The sequence below is a fragment of the Setaria italica genome, chromosome I (assembly GCF_000263155.2).
Source record: "Setaria italica strain Yugu1 chromosome I, Setaria_italica_v2.0, whole genome shotgun sequence".
Classification (NCBI taxonomy): Eukaryota; Viridiplantae; Streptophyta; class Magnoliopsida; order Poales; family Poaceae; genus Setaria; species Setaria italica.
Genome location: NC_028450.1, coordinates 37762458 through 37780149, shown reverse-complemented (window position 1 = coordinate 37780149; position 17692 = coordinate 37762458). Strand labels below are relative to the sequence as shown.

Sequence of the window (17692 nt, the reverse complement as noted above, 5' to 3'; positions counted from 1 at the left end):
AGGTCTCGGTGCCCATGGGAAACACGGACCCCGTAGCCGCTGTAGGTCGGACCGGTGGCACGCCGCGGCAGACGTGCAGCTCCGGTTTGACTTCGTGGATCGCGGCCTTCGAGGCCACGCGACGCCAAACGTAGCGGCAAGCCTGGCAGGACCGCAGGAGGAAGCCAGCGACCGCGCCTCCGCCCCGGCCCCCGGCGTTCGCAACGGCGCCTGGGTGGTTCCTTTGTAAATTCCTCGCGCGTGATTGGCTTAACTATGGCACTTGGCACCAGCCTACCGGGCCTCGTGGCCTCGTTCACCGAAGCAAGAAATGTGTATACGTGGCAGTTTAGAGGGTGTTTGGACACTAGGTGCTAAACTTTAGCAGTGTCACATCGAATGTTTGGATGCTAATTAGGAGTACTAAATATAAGCTAATTATAAAACTAATTGCGGAACCATGTGCTAATTCGCGAGACGAATCTATTAAGCCTAATTAATCCATCATTAGCAAACGGTTACTGTAGCATCACATTGTCGGATCATGGACTAATTAGGCTTAATAGATTCGTCTCGCGAATTAAACTCCATCTGTGCAATTAGTTTTGTAATTAATGTATGATTAATACTTCTAATTAGCATCCAAACATCCAATGTGACAGGTGCGGGGTGTATCCAAACACCCTTTGGTCTTCCCGGGAAGAGGGCCGTCCAACCTGTGAACGAATTTTGACTTGCTGTGGATCTATGGACCATGGCAGTTTGGCGCTGCAAAAGCTCCAGACACAAAGGAACAGCGAGTTCAGAGCAATTATAGGCCATGTCGTGTGACCGAGTGTCAGATGTCACTCTCGCCTGGGACCTGCATAGCTCTCTGCTCGGCAACACGGGAGGGGCCAACCGGCTGAGCTCCGTGGCATGTGAGCGAGTTTTGGCCGTTTTGCCGTAAGAATGTGCAAGGCGCCAGCGGCTTCGCTTTGCTGCACATGTAATTGCCGTGGTCATTCATCACGAGCACGAGAGGAGCGTCCTGTAGTTTTCAAAAAAAGAAAAAGAGGAGCGTCCTGGACTGAACCAGAGCAACTGGGTCGCAGCAATAGACTTCCAAAACGAAATGCTCCTATGACCTATTTATAAGCAGCGGCTTTCACTGGTTTTCTATCTACATGTAACTGCATCTGAGCAGACTTCCAAAATGCTCCTATGACCTATTTGGATTACAGAACTGGATAGCAAAAGAAAAGTGGATTTCTGTGTGGGAAAGAAAGACAGGGAAAGTCCTTTAAAACCATAGGAAAGATCGGATTTTCCAGAAGAAATGGGTCAGCCAAACATTCGTCGCAAACACCTGTTTCCTCCAAAAATGCAACCGCTCCACTTATCCATTATTTCCTTCGATCCAAACATGCTCAATACAATCCTATGCTATCACGCATTCTTTGAGGAGCACACCGAAGCAAATGGAGGTTGATGGGGTGCTGAGACCCAAGAATGGTTCTAAAACTTCCATGGTAGACAAAAAGTATATTGCCTAGAAACAAAATATTAAAAGGAACTCACGTAGTCACATTCAACTAAAATTCGGTTAAAAATTGTAGAGCTCATTTTAGAATGTTGAATGGATGCATGTAGATGCGTCCTCCCATACAATATGAGGAATGCATGGATATAGTTGTGATATGATGCACTTCAATAGTATGCTAGGATGAAAGTGAAAATAGAAAATCTTGTTTAGCGGGGTTTATTAGTTTTGGTTTCCCTTTTTCAGGGAAAATAGGAAATGAAAATGATAACCACGAAAATGAAAAAAAATATGGTGAAAACAAAGACGATGTTAGGCTCCTCCGATTGTTTTCGAGCTTTACTTTGACAATAATGTGCCGATGATAATAATTCACATTTTTTCCAAGCTTTGCAAATATCAATGGGCGTAGGGAATCAAATATGTGACTTGTAAAATATAGATTAGACGTTGCTATGCATGTACTATGCTATGGTAAAATATACCCTCGATAAAGTTCGAGGTGTTGCCGATAGTATAGTTTTGTTTTAAAATTTTAAAATAATATCAATGCCGTATCTACTTATGCAATATCGTATTCTTTTATTTTAAGGAAAAAAATTGTGAAATTTAAAATGATTTAGGGTGCGTTTGGCAGAGCTCCCGGAGCTGATTCTCTGATGAATCTAGCGGAAGCTCTGCCAAACAATTTTTCAGAGAGAAGTGATTCTCCGCTGATTCTGTGAAGTGATTCTCTGAACTGAACTAAGAGGCTGGGAGCTGGAAAAAAATAGCTTCTCCTGATTATGTGAAGTGATTCTCCATCCTGATTTTAAGAGTTTATGTTAAAGAATCAAAGATAATTATTTTCAGCCACAAAATCACTTCTCTTAGAGAATCAGCTCCCATAGAGAATCAGAATCAGATGGAGCTCTACCAAGCAGGCCCTTAGATACCTTTTCTTGTTATTTTCATCAATGATAGTATGGAAGTAACGAGATCAATTTGGGATATTTACCTTGCAAACGCTCCTAAACTGATCTAAAAGGATATTTACCTTGAAGATAAGTCAAAATGAACATCGTTGATCTAAATTGATCAATGATAAGTTAAAAAAAAACACGATAACTTATCTTCCTGTGTCCACAGTAATCGTGCTATAAAGGCTCAAGCAGGGGCGGACCCAGGGCCAGGCGAACCTGGGCGCCTGCCCGGGCTCCCTGAGCATAGGTGCATGGCAGTTTGCACGTAGGCAGTTGAGCCGGGCAAAAAAATACCTTTAGCACAGCATAAAACAAAGACAAGCACTACTGCACGTCTGCGTACTGCAGTTTCTGCCCAGGCTCTGGGCAATCTCTACGTCCTCCACTGGGCTCAAGCGTGAGTTCTCAAAAACAAGAACTAACGATCCAGATCTCAGGCCTCGTGTGGAATGGAGGATTTCCAAAGAAATTTCAAAGGAATGCATTTCCTGTATTTTGATGACATCACACTGCATTTGGAACGGAGGAACCACGCTCGCCATTCCTCTGGAAAGTATTGTGTTCCTGCACGAAACGGAGGAAGAAAATATCCACTCGGAGCTCTTGGAAAATCTTCCTACATGTGATAGAGAGGCTAACCCGCTCTGGTAAATGCTCCGTCGCCAAAGGCATCTTCCATGCCAAACTTCCCCGGATCCACCGCAAGGAGCTTGACTGGATCTCGCAGTGTCGGCGTAGCTCGAGCTTGATCTACTGCTGAGGAGCTCGAGTGCCGTGCCTCAGCCGGTCGGCCCACACCGCATCTCAAGCTTGCCTTCACCCTGCCGCCCCGTCGTTGATGAGCTCACGCCGCCACCACAGGAGTGCCCTCTGAACGAGAGGAATGCGGAACAATGTGCTGAACGAGAGGATAAGGCTGAGCAAATTAAGAGGCAAATTAAGAAGAAGATCCTTGTTTTTTCCGATTATTCCTTTTTGCCATGTTAGAACTGATCTTGGGTGACGTACAATGTTCCACGTGCAATTATGGTTAAAAGAAAATAATTGATGTTAGGTCTAATGTGGTTTTATTACGTGGATATTTTCTAATTCCTGCGATATAAATTCCTACCCTTTCTATCAATTTCTTATGTTTTTCCTATCCTCTATTTTACTACTACATTCACATCTCATTCCTACGTTTCTTCCTATTTTATGTTTTCTAAGGTTCCAAAGAGACCCTCGAGCCTAGTTCGAGTAACTAGAAACTAAATCTAACCTTCCATCAAAACTCAAGTATGGGTGACACTAGGCTCATTGTCGAAGCGTCGAGTGACACTAGGCTCAAACAAATTGCATGGGTGACATACACTCAGGCCCGATTGAGATTGAGCCCGATCTAAACTTGAGCTACTGGGCAGGGGGTTTGACCCCACGGCTGGCTCAATGTCAAGTTGTTGATCCAATAAACTTCGAGATTCCTTCCAACAAGGCAGTGCCCAACAAAAAGAGCCGTTCCCATGGGCGTCACTTCCTCTGGTTTGAATTCGAAATCGCATCCAAAAGGTCGAGTTGCCTGCAGCTGCATCTGGGGCCACCACCTCCTCATACACCCGTAGACCACGTCCATAGACCACCGCTACCCACCCAACCAAGGAATTGATGGGGAAATGGATCAGTTTGACGGCGCAGATGCCCCGTGCACATAGACCAGGTTCGTCCAGCCTTCTCCAGCTCGGTGCGGCCCCGTTTTCTATCACCTGACACAGAACTTCCATACACCTAGTCCATACACCACCGCTTGCGTGGTCATCCATATGGGTCCATGGCCTTCGCACCATTTAGAGATCGGTCCATAGACACGGTCTACATTAAGAGGAGGTAGCCGCCGCAGGTCACGCGACGGCGACGCCCTAATTTTTCGAAATCCTTCGGGCGGGCGCTTCTCGCTCTCACCCGTTCGCCATTCCGCCCCTCTCTCCCTCTCTCCCCCTCCCCTCTCTCTTCTCGAGGGGGCGATCGATCCCCAACCCTAGCTAAGCTCGCCGCATCCTCGATCCCCCCCAACCCAAGTGCTGCTCGTCGTTGCATGTCGCAGAGCGTCGTCAATCCGGTCAGATCCGCCGGTTTGAGGTGATCTTCTCGCATTTCTGGGGGCGATTTTGGGGCATTTCTGGCGGCGATTTTGGGGTATTTTCTCTTTCTGGTCTGATCGATTTGGGGAATTCGTGGTTAGGGTTCCGATGGAGACTCCGGAGGCGGCGGCCGCGCACCAGCAGAAGGACAGCGTGAAGGTGGCCGTCAACATCAGGCCGCTCATCACGATGGAGCTGCAGGACGGCTGCACGGATTGCGTCACCGTCACGCCCGGCGAACCGCAGGTACCGATTTATTTGATGTTGGTTGTGTCTGATTCGACGTGATCTTCTGGGGAGAATTGATGCTTCTGTGACTTGGGTACGGAGATGAGTGATGGAGGATTTATTCTCAGGACCATCGTATTTGCTGATTTCGAGACTGTTCTTTATTATTCCACAATGTTGACGCTAGTAATTTGTTTTCTGGAAATGCAAATTATACCTGTTGGATCACAGCGCTGAATGTATATGAACTTAATATTTGCTACTGTTGTCAGGAAATCCATTTTTTTGAAATGGCTTGTAGGTTCAGAACTTCAGATGGATGATAAATTGTTTATGTGCTATTTCAGGTTCAAATTGGGCCGCATGTGTTCACCTTTGATCACGTATATGGCAACTCAGGCCCTTCATCATCATTTATATTCGAGCAATGTGTGAGACCGCTGATTGATGCATTGTTCAGTGGATACAACGCTACTGTTCTAGCATATGGGCAGGTACAATTCTGTTGTATGATGAAATTAATTGTGTCTTGGTAGGCTTACTGTCTTTTAGATGATTATTCTGTTACTTAGTTGCTGGTCTTTGGCAACTGTAGACGGGTTCTGGCAAGACATATACAATGGGTACTGATTATAGTGGCGAGGGTAACTGTGGAGGGATAATTCCTCAAGTTATGGAGACAATATTCAGAAAAGTTGAAGCCTCAAAGGATGGCACGGAGTTTTTAATTAGGGTGTCTTTTATTGAGGTAAGATAGCTATAGCAGTTGCCTCTTTCTTATTTGTACCAGCAGCTGTTAGCTTGGTATCATTCTGTGGTTTGCTGCTATGTATTTCAGATATTCAAGGAAGAAGTCTTTGATTTGCTCGATTCAAATCATGCTGCTGCAAGACTTGATTCAGTCTCTGTAGCGAAACCATCAGCACCTGCCAGAGTGCCGATTCAAATTCGAGAGACTGCAACCGGAGGCATAACCCTTGCTGGTGTCACAGAGGCTGAGGTGAAGTCAAAAGAGGAAATGGCATCATATTTGATACGTGGTTCCTCATCGCGTGCAACAGCAAGCACAAATATGAATAGGCAGTCAAGGTAAGCTGTACATACATGAAGTCCCTTTGTGTGAGGACCATTAGTGCAGAGTACATTTCTGTTCTGTTTGTTTGCTATCTTAGGTTCTGATAATTTTTATTTGAATGGTGCTGCTTATCTGTAGTCGCTCTCATGCCATCTTTACAATATGTGTTGAACAAAAGAGAACATCTGGTATATCTGACAAGTCAGCCAGCAGTGACTATGATATATTATCTTCAAAGTTTCACCTGGTTGATCTTGCTGGTTCTGAAAGGGCTAAACGTACTGGAGCAGATGGACACAGACTTAAAGAAGGTAATGAAGGGTCTCCAAATGTTTTTGTACATGTCAGTTAAGTTCATCAGATAATTGAGCAACTGGTTTTAAGAATGCCATCTATTTCATGTCCACAGGCATACACATAAATAAAGGCCTTCTAGCTCTTGGCAATGTTATAAGTGCATTAGGTGATGAAAAGAAAAGGAAAGAAGGGGCATTTGTTCCATATCGGGATAGTAAATTAACCCGCCTTCTGCAGGTAAGACTTTAATGTTTATAGTAAATGTAATGTCTCAGCACCTATTTCCACGCTATAGTTTAGTAATATATGCACACCTCATCATTTGAATTTCTTTATGAAATGTTGTTTAGAAATGCCTTGACTTTCAGATTTACATGGGTCTTGTCTAAGGGTGTAAATCGTTTTTGCAGGATTCTCTTGGAGGAAACAGCAAAACTGTTATGATTGGTAGGTCTTTTTTTTTTCAGACATATCCTGGTACTGGAGGCTCTTAATCACTTTGTTTTGCAAATTTTTTCCTGCAGCATGCATTAGTCCTGCAGATATAAATGCGGAAGAAACAATAAACACACTCAAATATGCCAATCGTGCACGGAACATCCAAAACAAAGCAGTGGTGAACCGTGACCCAGCTACAGCAGAGATGCAAAAACTGAGGAGCCAGTTGGAGCAGCTTCAAACTGAACTATTGTTTTCACGCAGTGGGAGTGCAGCGTTAGAAGAACTTCAGGTAGGTTTGTCTTATCTTGATTGGCTGTTCCAATTAGTTGATTTTATCACCTGATTTTGTTTCCTGTGTCTATCAGTTATTGCAGAAAAAGGTCTCTCTACTGGAGCTAAAAAATTCTGAGCTGAACCATGAACTTAAGGAAAGGGACTTGTCTTGTGAGCAGTTGGCAGAACGCGCACGGGCTGCTCAGGTATCTATCGTGTTTCTGTTTGGAAGTCATGGTTTTATGATGTAACATTTCATTGGACTTGGTCCAGTATATGTCTTTGAAACATGTTAGTATATGTTTGGTCTTAAATTATGTGCAATTAGTTTTATAGTGCTTGAGCTAGCCTGTTAGACATGAAAACCAATAAATTCATTAAACATTGGCACAGTTGGAAAGGGATCAGTTAATGCTGAAGATTGCATCCGCAAGGAATGGAAAGTCATGGGATGATATTGAAAATGCTGATAATGGCCAAGTGAGTGAAATTACATCTACATGCTCTAAAAAGATTTATATATGCCTTGCTATACCATCTTACAACAACTTCTTTCTTTCTTTTTTCTGATAAGGATGTGGACCTTTTGAAGAGCTACATATCGAAAATCCAGCAGTTGGAGAGTGAACTGATGCGGCAAAACTTCTCTAATGGTTGCAGACATGGTTTACATGATCAGCTAACCATGGAAAGGGACATTCTTCTAAATGACCTGGGTTCTGAAGGCGAAGTAGGAACGCCTGATGCTTCAAGTAAGTCACCGATAGATTTCCTCAAAGCACTTAGAGAACTGCCTTGTTCTGTAATACTTGACCTTTTTCAGTACATTTAACTGCTACCAGCATGCTAACCAAGTACCTATGCTTGAATATGTTAGAAATCAATGATCAACTTTACCTTTTCTGTATCACATTTTTCATTCACCAAACTTGTTCAAAAACTGTTGAATATTTTCCAGCTTGGACCATGTGTCCATTCCAAACTCTACATTGATAACTGTAGTATCTTCAGGTGAAGTTGATGAAGAAGAAAAGGAGAGAGAACATTCATCCATGCAAGACCAACTGGATAAAGAGCTTCAAGAACTAGATAAACGACTTCAGCAAAAGGAGGTACTATTCTCCTGCCTCGACTATTGTGGTTTCTTAAAATTATATAAATTCTCAGCATCTTGTTTGTTGACCCCTACTAGCGCTATTTAGTTCTATTTTACATGTACAGATGTGTCATTATCTATCCTCAGTCTGCTTGACCATTATATTGTATTTTGATTCACATTGAACAGTATAATTATACTTCCTTTTCATGTTTCAATAGGCAGAGATGAAACAATTTGCCAAGAGCGATACCTCTGTCCTCAAGCAACATTATGAGAAGAAGTTAAATGAGTTGGAGCAAGAAAAGAAAGCCCTTCAGGTTTTTCTAGCTTACTTGACTGGCATTATACTTTGTTTTTACTGACACACTATTAACATTCTTCTTGTTTATAGAAAGAAATAGAGAATCTTCGCCATGCATTAACCAATATATCTTCTTCTACGGATGAGAGTGCTCAAAAACTGAAAGAAAACTATATTCAGAAGCTGAACGCACTTGAATCTCAGGTTTGTCGATTCAGCTGAAGGCTTGTTCCATTCTTCAGATGCTAACTGCGCAACATTTGCAGGTCTCTGAACTCAAGAAAAAGCAGGAAGCTCAACAACAGCTTCTACGGCAGAAACAAAAAAGTGATGAGGCAGCAAAACGATTACAAGAAGATATTCAGCGCATAAAATCTCAGAAGGTGTTTTCTCCTCTGAATTTTCCTGTATCCAATTAAATTTTCTTTTCCTTTTACATATATATGCCTTTCATTCCATGCAGGTTCAACTTCAACAAAAAATCAAGCAGGAATCTGAACAATTTAGATCTTGGAAGGCTGCTCGTGAAAAGGAAGTACTTCAGGTAATTTTTCTTGCAGGTGCTTGTTTCTTATAAACTCCTTTCTCGCAGAATTAGTTGTGATAGTGCTGTATTTCCATTAATTAGCTCAAGAAGGAAGGGAGACGAAATGAATATGAGATGCACAAGCTCCTGGCCTTAAATCAGAGGCAGAAAATGGTCAGTTGCTTTTTTTTTATCCCCCTCTTTCTGTTTTGTTAAAATAAAATGATTGTCACTTACAACATTCCCGTTTGAAACTGTAGGTCTTACAGCGGAAAACTGAGGAAGCTGCTGCTGCAACAAAAAGATTGAAGGAGTTGCTGGAAGCAAAGAAGTCATCTCGTGAAACATATGGTAGGAAGCTAAAGCCACTGGCTTCATATTCGTGAAACTTAGGATGACGTTTGCTCATTAATCATAACTGATGATATTTTTACTACCTATTTTGGTTTCCTAATTTTTCAGGAGGTGCGAACGGTTCGGGGATGCAGGTGTGCTTAAAAAACCAATGTACGAAATAGCGGGCTATAGCGAGGTTATAGCGGTTGATGCTAGCTGCCGCTACAACAGTGTTGTACTAATTAGCGGGCTATAGCGGCGCTATAGTGGGCTATAGCGAAGCTATAGCGGTTGAGCACAGCTCTACGCTAAATCCCATAGCCCGCTATTTTGTACATTGTAAAAAATCTTTGTTACGAAATGCAAATACTAGATCTCATACACCTTCTATAAAATGTCTGAAACATTTTTTTTATATGTCGTTAGGCTGTAATGCGAGCTATCGATGATGAACTTGAAGTAACTGTAAGAGCACATGAACTACGCTCATATTACGAGCGACAAATGCAAGAGTAAGATTTATTTTACATTGTTGATAGTTAGTAGATCCTGATCTTCTGATGCTTTTGTTGTTTTGTGGTCTGTTTCTTGCTGCCTTTTTTTATGATGAGACAGATAGATCTGTAGTTATTCAATCTAAACATGCACTGAAAATAATCTGCTGCTGTAAACTTGTATTATGGGCTACTATGTAAGATTTGCACTGACCTAATATGTTAAAAATTCCTGACCAAATTTGGCATTATTAACTGTCTCTAAAATTCCTTATGACTTGATATACCCACATTAATAATTCACCTCCTTTTCCTTTCTACATCTGACTGCGTAATATATGACCTATAATTTCAAATAATATAGTTTTAGGTGTCTTCTGTATATGTTTCGCACAGCATTGGTTTTGCACAATTACTCCTTATTTACATTGCCTTTTTTCCTTAAAAAAGGAGAGCTGCCATATCCAAGGAAATAGCCAAACTAAAGGAGGAATCAAAGCACAAGATGAGGTTGGATGATTTACATGTTTTTTATGTGTGTTAATTTGATATCAGATGCAGTCTCTGAATTGCTGCTTACTAATTTTTATGTCCATAGTGATTGTCCTCAAGCTATGTCTCCTAGTGCTAGAAGTTCTAGGATCTCCGCATTAGAGAACATGCTATCCTCGTCATCTAGTGCTATGGTGTCTATGGCCTCTCAACTTTCAGAAGCTGAGGAGCGGGAACGTTTATTCAATGGTAAAGGGAGATGGCACCATGTCAGGTCCCTCCCAGAGGCTAAGAACATTATGAACTACCTTTTTCAGTTAGTATCTTCTGCAAGGTATGCTCTACATTGCTTTCCTTCAATGCAGTTTCAGTTTTTGGTGGATCTTATGGATGCACATTCCTGGTTTTGGGGTTCTTATTTTATGTTTTGTGTTTAGGTGTCAAGTACAGGATAAAGATGCGACTTGTAATGAAAAAGAGCACATCATTAGTGAATTGAAGGAAAAAGTGGTTGTGCTTAATAGTGGGATCAGGCAGTTAGAAATGCAAGTGAAAGATCTAGGCCACCAAAATATGCAGGTAAAGATTCTTCTAGTTTTGTACAGTGCAAAAATTTGATGACGCCAAAGTATGAAATAGCTAAATATTATGCATTTTGATATTTAGATATAACTTGGTTTTCTACTAATTGGCAGCTTTTCACTGCATTGAACAATGCAAAGAAATCTGCTATTTCTTCAGGGAATAGCACTGGTGTTTCAGATGATGGTCAGACTTATGCCTTGCGCAAGGTATCTTTGTGCCTTAAGTTCATATAGAGCACATCTGGTGATATTTGTAGTCAATATGCACCTGTTAAATATGCCTGACTGTCCCTTCTACTTGTAGAGTGTTCGATCTTCTCAGTACTTTGGTTATAGTAAGAACCACTTCAACTGGTTGGACGATATGGACACGTCAGACTCTGATTACTCGGAAGAAGATAAAATGAGCGAGGAGTCTGATGGAGACTGGGTAAAGCCGACCAGAAAAGTTAGAAAGCACCGGCAAACAGTGTCCAGCCATGCAAGTCTTAATCTGGGTTGTCAAAACACACAAGAAAATGCAGAACCAGAGAAGAAGCCCACAGATGAAAAGTGCATTTTGCCCAAAGATGTTCCATCAGAATGCTGCTCATGCTCAAAATTCTCATCATGCAAGACCAACAAGTGCGAGTGCAGAGGCTCAGGTGCACATTGTGGTCCAGGATGTGGTTGTAAGGACTCCAAATGTTCTAATAGGGATTCTTCAGATAATACAGAGATAGTCAATCAGGGAATCATGCTTCTTGAGAACGCTTTCTCTGAGAAGGATGCGCAAGATGCAAAGACAAGAAAGCCTTTGGCCGATATTGGTAATAATGAGGTATGTAATGTGATGCGCACTTTTTTTATGAAGCTTAGACTGGCAAATAACAGTGCAAAAAGACCTAATGGCCGAGCATTGATCACAAACATCCGCAGAACGAACAACCCAAAGAAAAAAAACAACTAAAAAAATTGATGCATTGTGTGCCATCACCTCACTCGGTTTGCAACTGTTCTGTTCTCAGGTTAACCAAACTGCAGAGACGAAGAAGAAACCGAGGAAAAACTGGCGCAAGTCGACAGTTCAGCTCGTCACAGTCCCTCTCCCACCCTCTGTGCCAGAGACCACCGAAGCTGCCCCGCGGGACAGAGCCGACATCCCCCTCAAGCTGCCGAGAGCCATGTCTTCTGCATCCGCAGAGAGCAACCCTCCTCCCCTCACGGACCGCAATGCCGCCAAGCCAGACGAGTCCGTGAGCACCGGGACCAAGGAGAGCACGGCTGCCACGAGGCCACCGTCTCAGCTGCGAAAGAACGCTGCCACCGAGAAGGAGAACCAGTTGCGATGATGTGATTCATGCAGTAGCTGTGCGGCGGAAGTCTGTTGTCGTGACAATGGGGGAGGCCGCCTCGGCGTCCTTCGACTCTGGAAGGAAGGGAGCCCTTCTCGGGTTCCCTTTGGATGAGGTTATGTCCCATTCTATCGCCATGTGCCTTGTACGTGCCTTAGCTCTGCTTTGGCTGGAACGCAACGCTTTTGAACGATGGTGCATTAAAATAGTGGGTTAAGTTATGCCATCAATCTTGTAAATGGTGCCCGTTCCTTTTGGACACAGCTTTTGTCCGTTAAGCTGTGCAATGCTGTACGAGTTCTTCGTTGTAGACATTGATCGGTTGATATGCTACTGGTAAAAGTGTAATGCCATCAGATCGGCACATCTAATCAGTAGAGATTCTATTGGTAAAGGGTACGTCAATAGGGTCTTGTTTAGTTTCCAATTTGGGAGTTTTGCCATAAATGCGCAACTGTAGCGTTTCGTTTGTATTTATAAATTATTGTCCAAATATTGACTAATTAGGCTCAAAAGATTCATCTCACAAAGTACAACAAAACTGTGCAATTAGTTTTTTATTTCATCTACATTTAGTACTCCATGCATGTAGCGCAAGTTTGATGTGATGGGGAATCTTCTTTTTGCATAGTGTCAAAGTTGGGAGTTTGGAGGGAACTAAACATGACGATCAGCACTTCCTACTTGCTTAAACTTTATTAGTGGACGTGCTATTTGTTTCTCCCATTCGTGGGCGTGATAGCTCATGTTAATGTAACGAGTTTAGGATAGCCATGTGTTATTGTAGGTGGGAGACGAGATGCAGGCTGGTTATGACAGTGACCATTCTGGGCTTCGTTTAACACTCGTCACTTTGCAAGCACATCCATGCCAATACAAGTTTGGTTCCAGAGGCGCAGACTGGTTTAGCGGCCAATAGTGCAATGAATACAAACATCCAACCATTATGTTGTACAATGAGTCAACGATGGTGGGTGATGAATTCTGCCCCTGCAGCCCAACCATATCCAAAACGACCCGTCCGGTTCCGTTCACTGTCTATGCTGGACAACACCATTCTCCTTCAAGTAGTCCACAAACTCGTCGATTAGGTAGGGCCAAGCACCTTCTTCATCATAGTTGGTTAGTTGGGGATCAACTGTCTGCAGCAACAAGATAGAGTAGACAGTGAACCAACGGAAACAAAAACTTGGTTAGAAATGCATCGAGTAACAAAAAGAATTGCAGCAAAGACCATGCTTTGGCATCATCCAAGAGCAAAGAAATGATGAAAGGTTACAAAGAAAATTTGGAAGTGGATACACAAACATCTCAGTAGATCAGCTTATATTGTTATGTGACCAACAGTAATGCAACTTTTTGAGACATAGCAGTGTGTAGGTGTCAGTTTACCTTCACAAATTCCAATAACTGCGCCCATGTATCCCTGGAGATAGCTTTATTGTGCCTTACCTGAAAACAGATGGTTCAAACAACGAGCAAGCACACTACTTATAAATTTATCAGAAATGAAAACATTATGGCAGAACAGCAGGTATTCAAGTTATACCTGTAGAAACTGGCACCAGTGGTCGATGAGAGGCCAGTTCCTGTCAGCAAACAGCAGCCGCCACATGCCAATAGCAGTCTCCAATGCGAGAGATTTCTGACCCTATAAAATTAGGGTTATGCGCCATACATCATCAGTATGGTTTTTGAAGATACTATTGAAACAAGAGTTCTGATAAAATTACAAGAATACATGCACATCAAATGACATACCTTTTCCCTTGCCCAGGCAAATGCAAAATTGTATATTTCACGAAACTTCTCTGTATGAGGAAAAGATGAACTGGTAAGTGACAGGCAGATGGATCATCCATCTTGTCTATTCGAGTTAGCCCTTTTAGCTGAACAAACTGAACACATATACTACACTAGCAGCAATTGGACCTGCAAAAGAGCACTTACGATCATCTTTAAGCTCAGCTCGTAGTGAAGGTAACTTATCACGAAGCTTCTCTATTGAATCCACTCTGCAAATGAGGCATAGATCCTTTAAACTATTAGGTACACTTCAGGATCTCAAGTTGTAGCACGACTGAGCAAATGATGCACAGATCATTCTCACCCAATTGACTGCAGTCCACCAACGAACTCCTGGCGAGTGAATTCACACATTGTAGAAGCTTTCATATGCCACGAAATGACAAGCTGTTAACAGGGAAGAGGTAAACAAAATGAATATATGAAGAACAGAAACAGTTGTATCCCTGTATCGAGTTTCATTTTTGAACTTGAAGCAAATCCATTTCATCAGTGTTTGAAGAGCAAAAGTAGATGCAGGATAAGATCTGGACGTACCATAACAATATCTTGAGGATCCACCTGAAAATGGAAACGTGTGATTTATGTATCAGAATCATATGACAGGACACGGATACGAAGACAAGATAGCCAAGGAAAATAAATGATGTGAGGGCCTTATAATGAGGGGGAAAAAATACATGCAGCACTTGTAGTATTTATGTATGACCAAATATCAATAACCAACAGATTATGAGGTTAGCAATCATGCCAGTCTACACTAGCAAGTACAGTCATACTTATACCCAAAAACTATGGTAAAAAGATAGTTTGCTGGTTCTAAATCTAATATTTACTAGACGTCACAGAATGAAAAGCAAATGTAGATAGCAACTACAAATTGAATAGTTCAATGATTCTATAGAAAAACACTATGAAGAAAATACAGAATAAATGAAATAAACCCTGTTCATTGTACACAAATTTCCCACCTGATACTTGATAACTACCTATTCATTACATATGACTGCAGACTGATACTCTAGCAGAGTAACATACAATCAAAGTAAGAAGATAAAATCCAGAAGTTACCTGCAAATCGTTGCACAACTGTGATATGCCTTCCACCATTATCATATCAGCATCCGGGTCTGAGAAATCATGACACAAAATGATGGTACAGGCAAAAAAATTCAGAGATGAGACATAGAAAAGAGGCAGTCTTGCCAAAGGTTAAACAGGAGGGGTTAAGTTGACAGGTGGTGCAAGAGACAGTAAAATATTTCACCTTTATATCTGTTGTACAGCTCTTCCAGATGTCGAGTATTTGCAACAGCAACTTGTGGTTGGCTGTAGAAAACATCAAAAGCTCCTTCCAAGTGCCAGTCACTAGTTTTAAGAGCCTGAAGCGCGACCTTCTCACTGTCAAAAATGCAATGCTTAACGAAATTAACAGAAATGAAGTCAATGCAAAATAAATAAGATTATGAAATGATGTCCATATACTGTCCAATGCAAAAGACAGTCCAATAGTTATAATGAATTTGTCATGAATTTGCAGCGCTGACTTGCCTGTGGACAGTCTAAACTGCTGATGAATGTGCCATTAAATTGTTGGATACACTAATGTTAACTAATTAAAAGCAAATTGACTCAAGGATACTGAATGATCATGGCATCTGGAACAGTGAAATTTCAACATATACTGACTATTATATACAACCCTAGTAAATTTTTACGGATAATGTGAATGGATCGCTCTTGCAGCCCAAGAAACATAGCTTTCAGTACAATATGGAAAAGTGGTCCATCCTAAACAAAAGAGAGAAAGCATAATGACACCACCCAGTTGGAGAATTGCATCACATTGCAAAATTACAAGCCAAGATCAGGCATTGGCACGGGCTTCCATTACAAAACTATACAAAATTCCGCGTTACTACATAAAAACCTTACAATCATGATATCAGTGCAAAATTGCAGAAGTCTAATGCAGAGCAACAAACAAGCTCTCTCAATGGCCTGCAACTTGACATACCACGGCTATTAACCAACCAAACACCATTTACATTTATTACTAAATTCCGATCCCAATGCTACGAATTAATAGTAAAATGTACCTTGCGCCAGTTATGACCATGAACTGCTGCACCTTGTCGCGGCTTCCTCTCCCCAGCTTATGCTGCGCACACAAGAAACACGCATCCATTATTAAAAACCAAAATACGCGCAGCATCCGTACAGAGCACGCACTAGATGTACGAATCAAACGAGAAAACAACGTAAATGGTGCAATCACGAGACCAGCCAATTGGAGGCCGCAAGAAAATGAGAAAAAAAATCCAGAAAAATTGTGGCGAACCGGCCCTTGCCAAGAGGATGAGGGGGAGAGACTGACCATCTTGTATCGGATCGGGCGTGTAAGGCCGGATGGCGAGGGGGCGCGCGGTCTAGGGTTTCGACTCTCGAGAAGCTTCAGCGCTCTAGTGCCCTCTCCTCTGCGTTTGGCCTTCTGTTCTGCCTTTTGGTTTTTCTGTGCTTGCAATTTCCTTCCCCCCGCTCCACACCGGAGATGACGGGGCAATTCCTTACGTGTCATTAAAAAAAATTCACGATTCCACATGAGCCACTAAAAAAGTTCCGGCGCCCACTGCTTGAAATTTCTTCCGTTACTCCAACTAGTCGTTAGAGCTATAGAACCTGTCAGTTTTTTTGCGGAACTGGCCAAAGTGCCCCCGTAGCTTGCCTTCTCTGACTCTCTGTTCTCAGCGCCTCTACAGAGTCACTTCCGGCTCTCCCGACCAGCTTCTACCCGTATGGCCGGAGCCCCGCCGGCAACCCAACCCAACCCACCCCGTCTCCCTTCCCTCGATTTCCGTCGTCAGCTCTCCGCGCAAACACCGTCTCCCTTCCCTCTCCGAGCTTCCCTTCTCCATCTCCCTCTTTCTCTGCTCTCCACGCAGAGCTGAGGCCACAGTCAATCTCCTTCCTCAAGATGTTCCCGGCCAAGGTAAGAAGCTGCTGAACACCTTTAACCCCCACTCGACATTCCCCAAGCCGCTCCCCCCTTATTCCCGCATGATGCATCGAGCTTCAGAAGCCTCACTAATTTTTAGATCAAGGAATTTATCCAGAAGCCTCACCAATGGCCGAAAGCTACCAGCCTTATGACATCTCTCTCCCACCTTCCATCGAATCCAAAACGAATTCGTGGTTGAGCAAGGACCAAGATCCTCCCCTCCCAAGCCAAAATTACTGCTCCCAGCATCGTCGATTTGAGGTTCAAAAGCTCAGCCATGGCGGAGAAGAACAACTCGATCTGCTACATCCCTCTCCTTATATTTCTCTAGCTCCGTCTCGGTGAGGCAAGGGTGGGCGGCGGCTCAGGGAGGCGTGGTGAAAGCATCACACCTCACACCAGATGCCGCGGAGGCGTCATCGTGCGGGCCGATTCGCCGAACACACACCAGGGCCACGAGAAGAATGGAAAAGAGATGAGGTAGAAGACGAGGGCAAAATGGTCATTGCAAGCTACTGTTAGCTGCCGTTTCACTAAAATCAGACGGAAGTGGTACCAAGGGACAAAAAACTCGGCACAACAACTGTTTTTTATAGTTCATATGGAGTTGAGAACTTTTTTAACGGTGTGTAAGGAATTGCCTCATGACTGAAAGGCCACCTTGTTGGGACTTTTTTATCGAAATGGCCCTTCAAACTCGTGTAATTCGTTCTTAAGATTCAATAGCGTCACGTGCTTGAGTTCTGTTAGTTATTACTCCCTCCGTCCCAATATAAAGGACGTTTGAGGGTTGAAAGTTTTTTTTCAAAATAAAAGCCGTTTTAGTCCTGG

General features: G+C 42.8%; 2 protein-coding genes across 2 annotated transcripts; one reads left to right on the top strand and one right to left on the bottom strand.

The window, feature by feature from the left end:
* The first annotated feature begins 4366 nt into the window (after positions 1 to 4366).
* LOC101755590 (kinesin-like protein KIN-4C) lies at positions 4367 to 12476 on the top strand. Its single transcript, XM_004953826.4, has 27 exons — positions 4367 to 4575; positions 4679 to 4823; positions 5153 to 5299; positions 5401 to 5553; positions 5644 to 5894; positions 6019 to 6191; positions 6290 to 6414; positions 6588 to 6624; positions 6702 to 6907; positions 6984 to 7097; positions 7285 to 7371; positions 7466 to 7643; positions 7903 to 8003; positions 8209 to 8307; positions 8382 to 8495; positions 8558 to 8674; positions 8755 to 8835; positions 8920 to 8991; positions 9078 to 9168; positions 9280 to 9305; positions 9580 to 9665; positions 10098 to 10157; positions 10246 to 10473; positions 10577 to 10718; positions 10835 to 10930; positions 11028 to 11543; positions 11731 to 12476. The coding sequence occupies exons 1-27, from the start codon at positions 4532 to 4534 to the stop codon at positions 12052 to 12054; spliced, it is 3813 nt and encodes a 1270-aa protein (XP_004953883.1). The 5' UTR covers positions 4367 to 4531; the 3' UTR covers positions 12055 to 12476.
* A 391-nt stretch (positions 12477 to 12867) lies between these two features.
* On the bottom strand, positions 12868 to 16804 carry LOC101755996 (DCN1-like protein 2). Its single transcript, XM_004953827.4, has 11 exons — positions 16241 to 16804; positions 15963 to 16024; positions 15131 to 15264; positions 14935 to 14993; positions 14401 to 14424; positions 14168 to 14250; positions 14008 to 14072; positions 13819 to 13868; positions 13607 to 13708; positions 13450 to 13509; positions 12868 to 13199 (listed from the first exon to the last, which is right to left on the bottom strand). The coding sequence occupies exons 1-11, from the start codon at positions 16463 to 16465 to the stop codon at positions 13089 to 13091; spliced, it is 975 nt and encodes a 324-aa protein (XP_004953884.1). The 5' UTR covers positions 16466 to 16804; the 3' UTR covers positions 12868 to 13088.
* Positions 16805 to 17692: the final 888 nt, after the last annotated feature.

What these genes read in the sequence shown, in the direction of transcription:
- LOC101755590 (XM_004953826.4), top strand. Translation starts at nt 4,532, where the DNA reads ATGTCGCAGAGCGTCGTCAATCCGGTCAGATCCGCCGGTTTGAG. An exon ending in AGGAACGCCTGATGCTTCAA is followed by an intron (nt 7,644 to 7,902) that starts GTAAGTCACCGA and finishes TAGTATCTTCAG; the next exon opens with GTGAAGTTGATGAAGAAGAA. An exon ending in CCGATATTGGTAATAATGAG is followed by an intron (nt 11,544 to 11,730) that starts GTATGTAATGTG and finishes TTCTGTTCTCAG; the next exon opens with GTTAACCAAACTGCAGAGAC.
- LOC101755996 (XM_004953827.4), bottom strand. Translation starts at nt 16,465, where the DNA reads ATGTGGAATCGTGAATTTTTTTTAATGACACGTAAGGAATTGCCCCGT. An exon ending in GCCCGATCCGATACAAGATG is followed by an intron (nt 16,025 to 16,240) that starts GTCAGTCTCTCC and finishes TTGTGTGCGCAG; the next exon opens with CATAAGCTGGGGAGAGGAAG. An exon ending in GCTGTACAACAGATATAAAG is followed by an intron (nt 14,994 to 15,130) that starts GTGAAATATTTT and finishes ATGATTTCTCAG; the next exon opens with ACCCGGATGCTGATATGATA.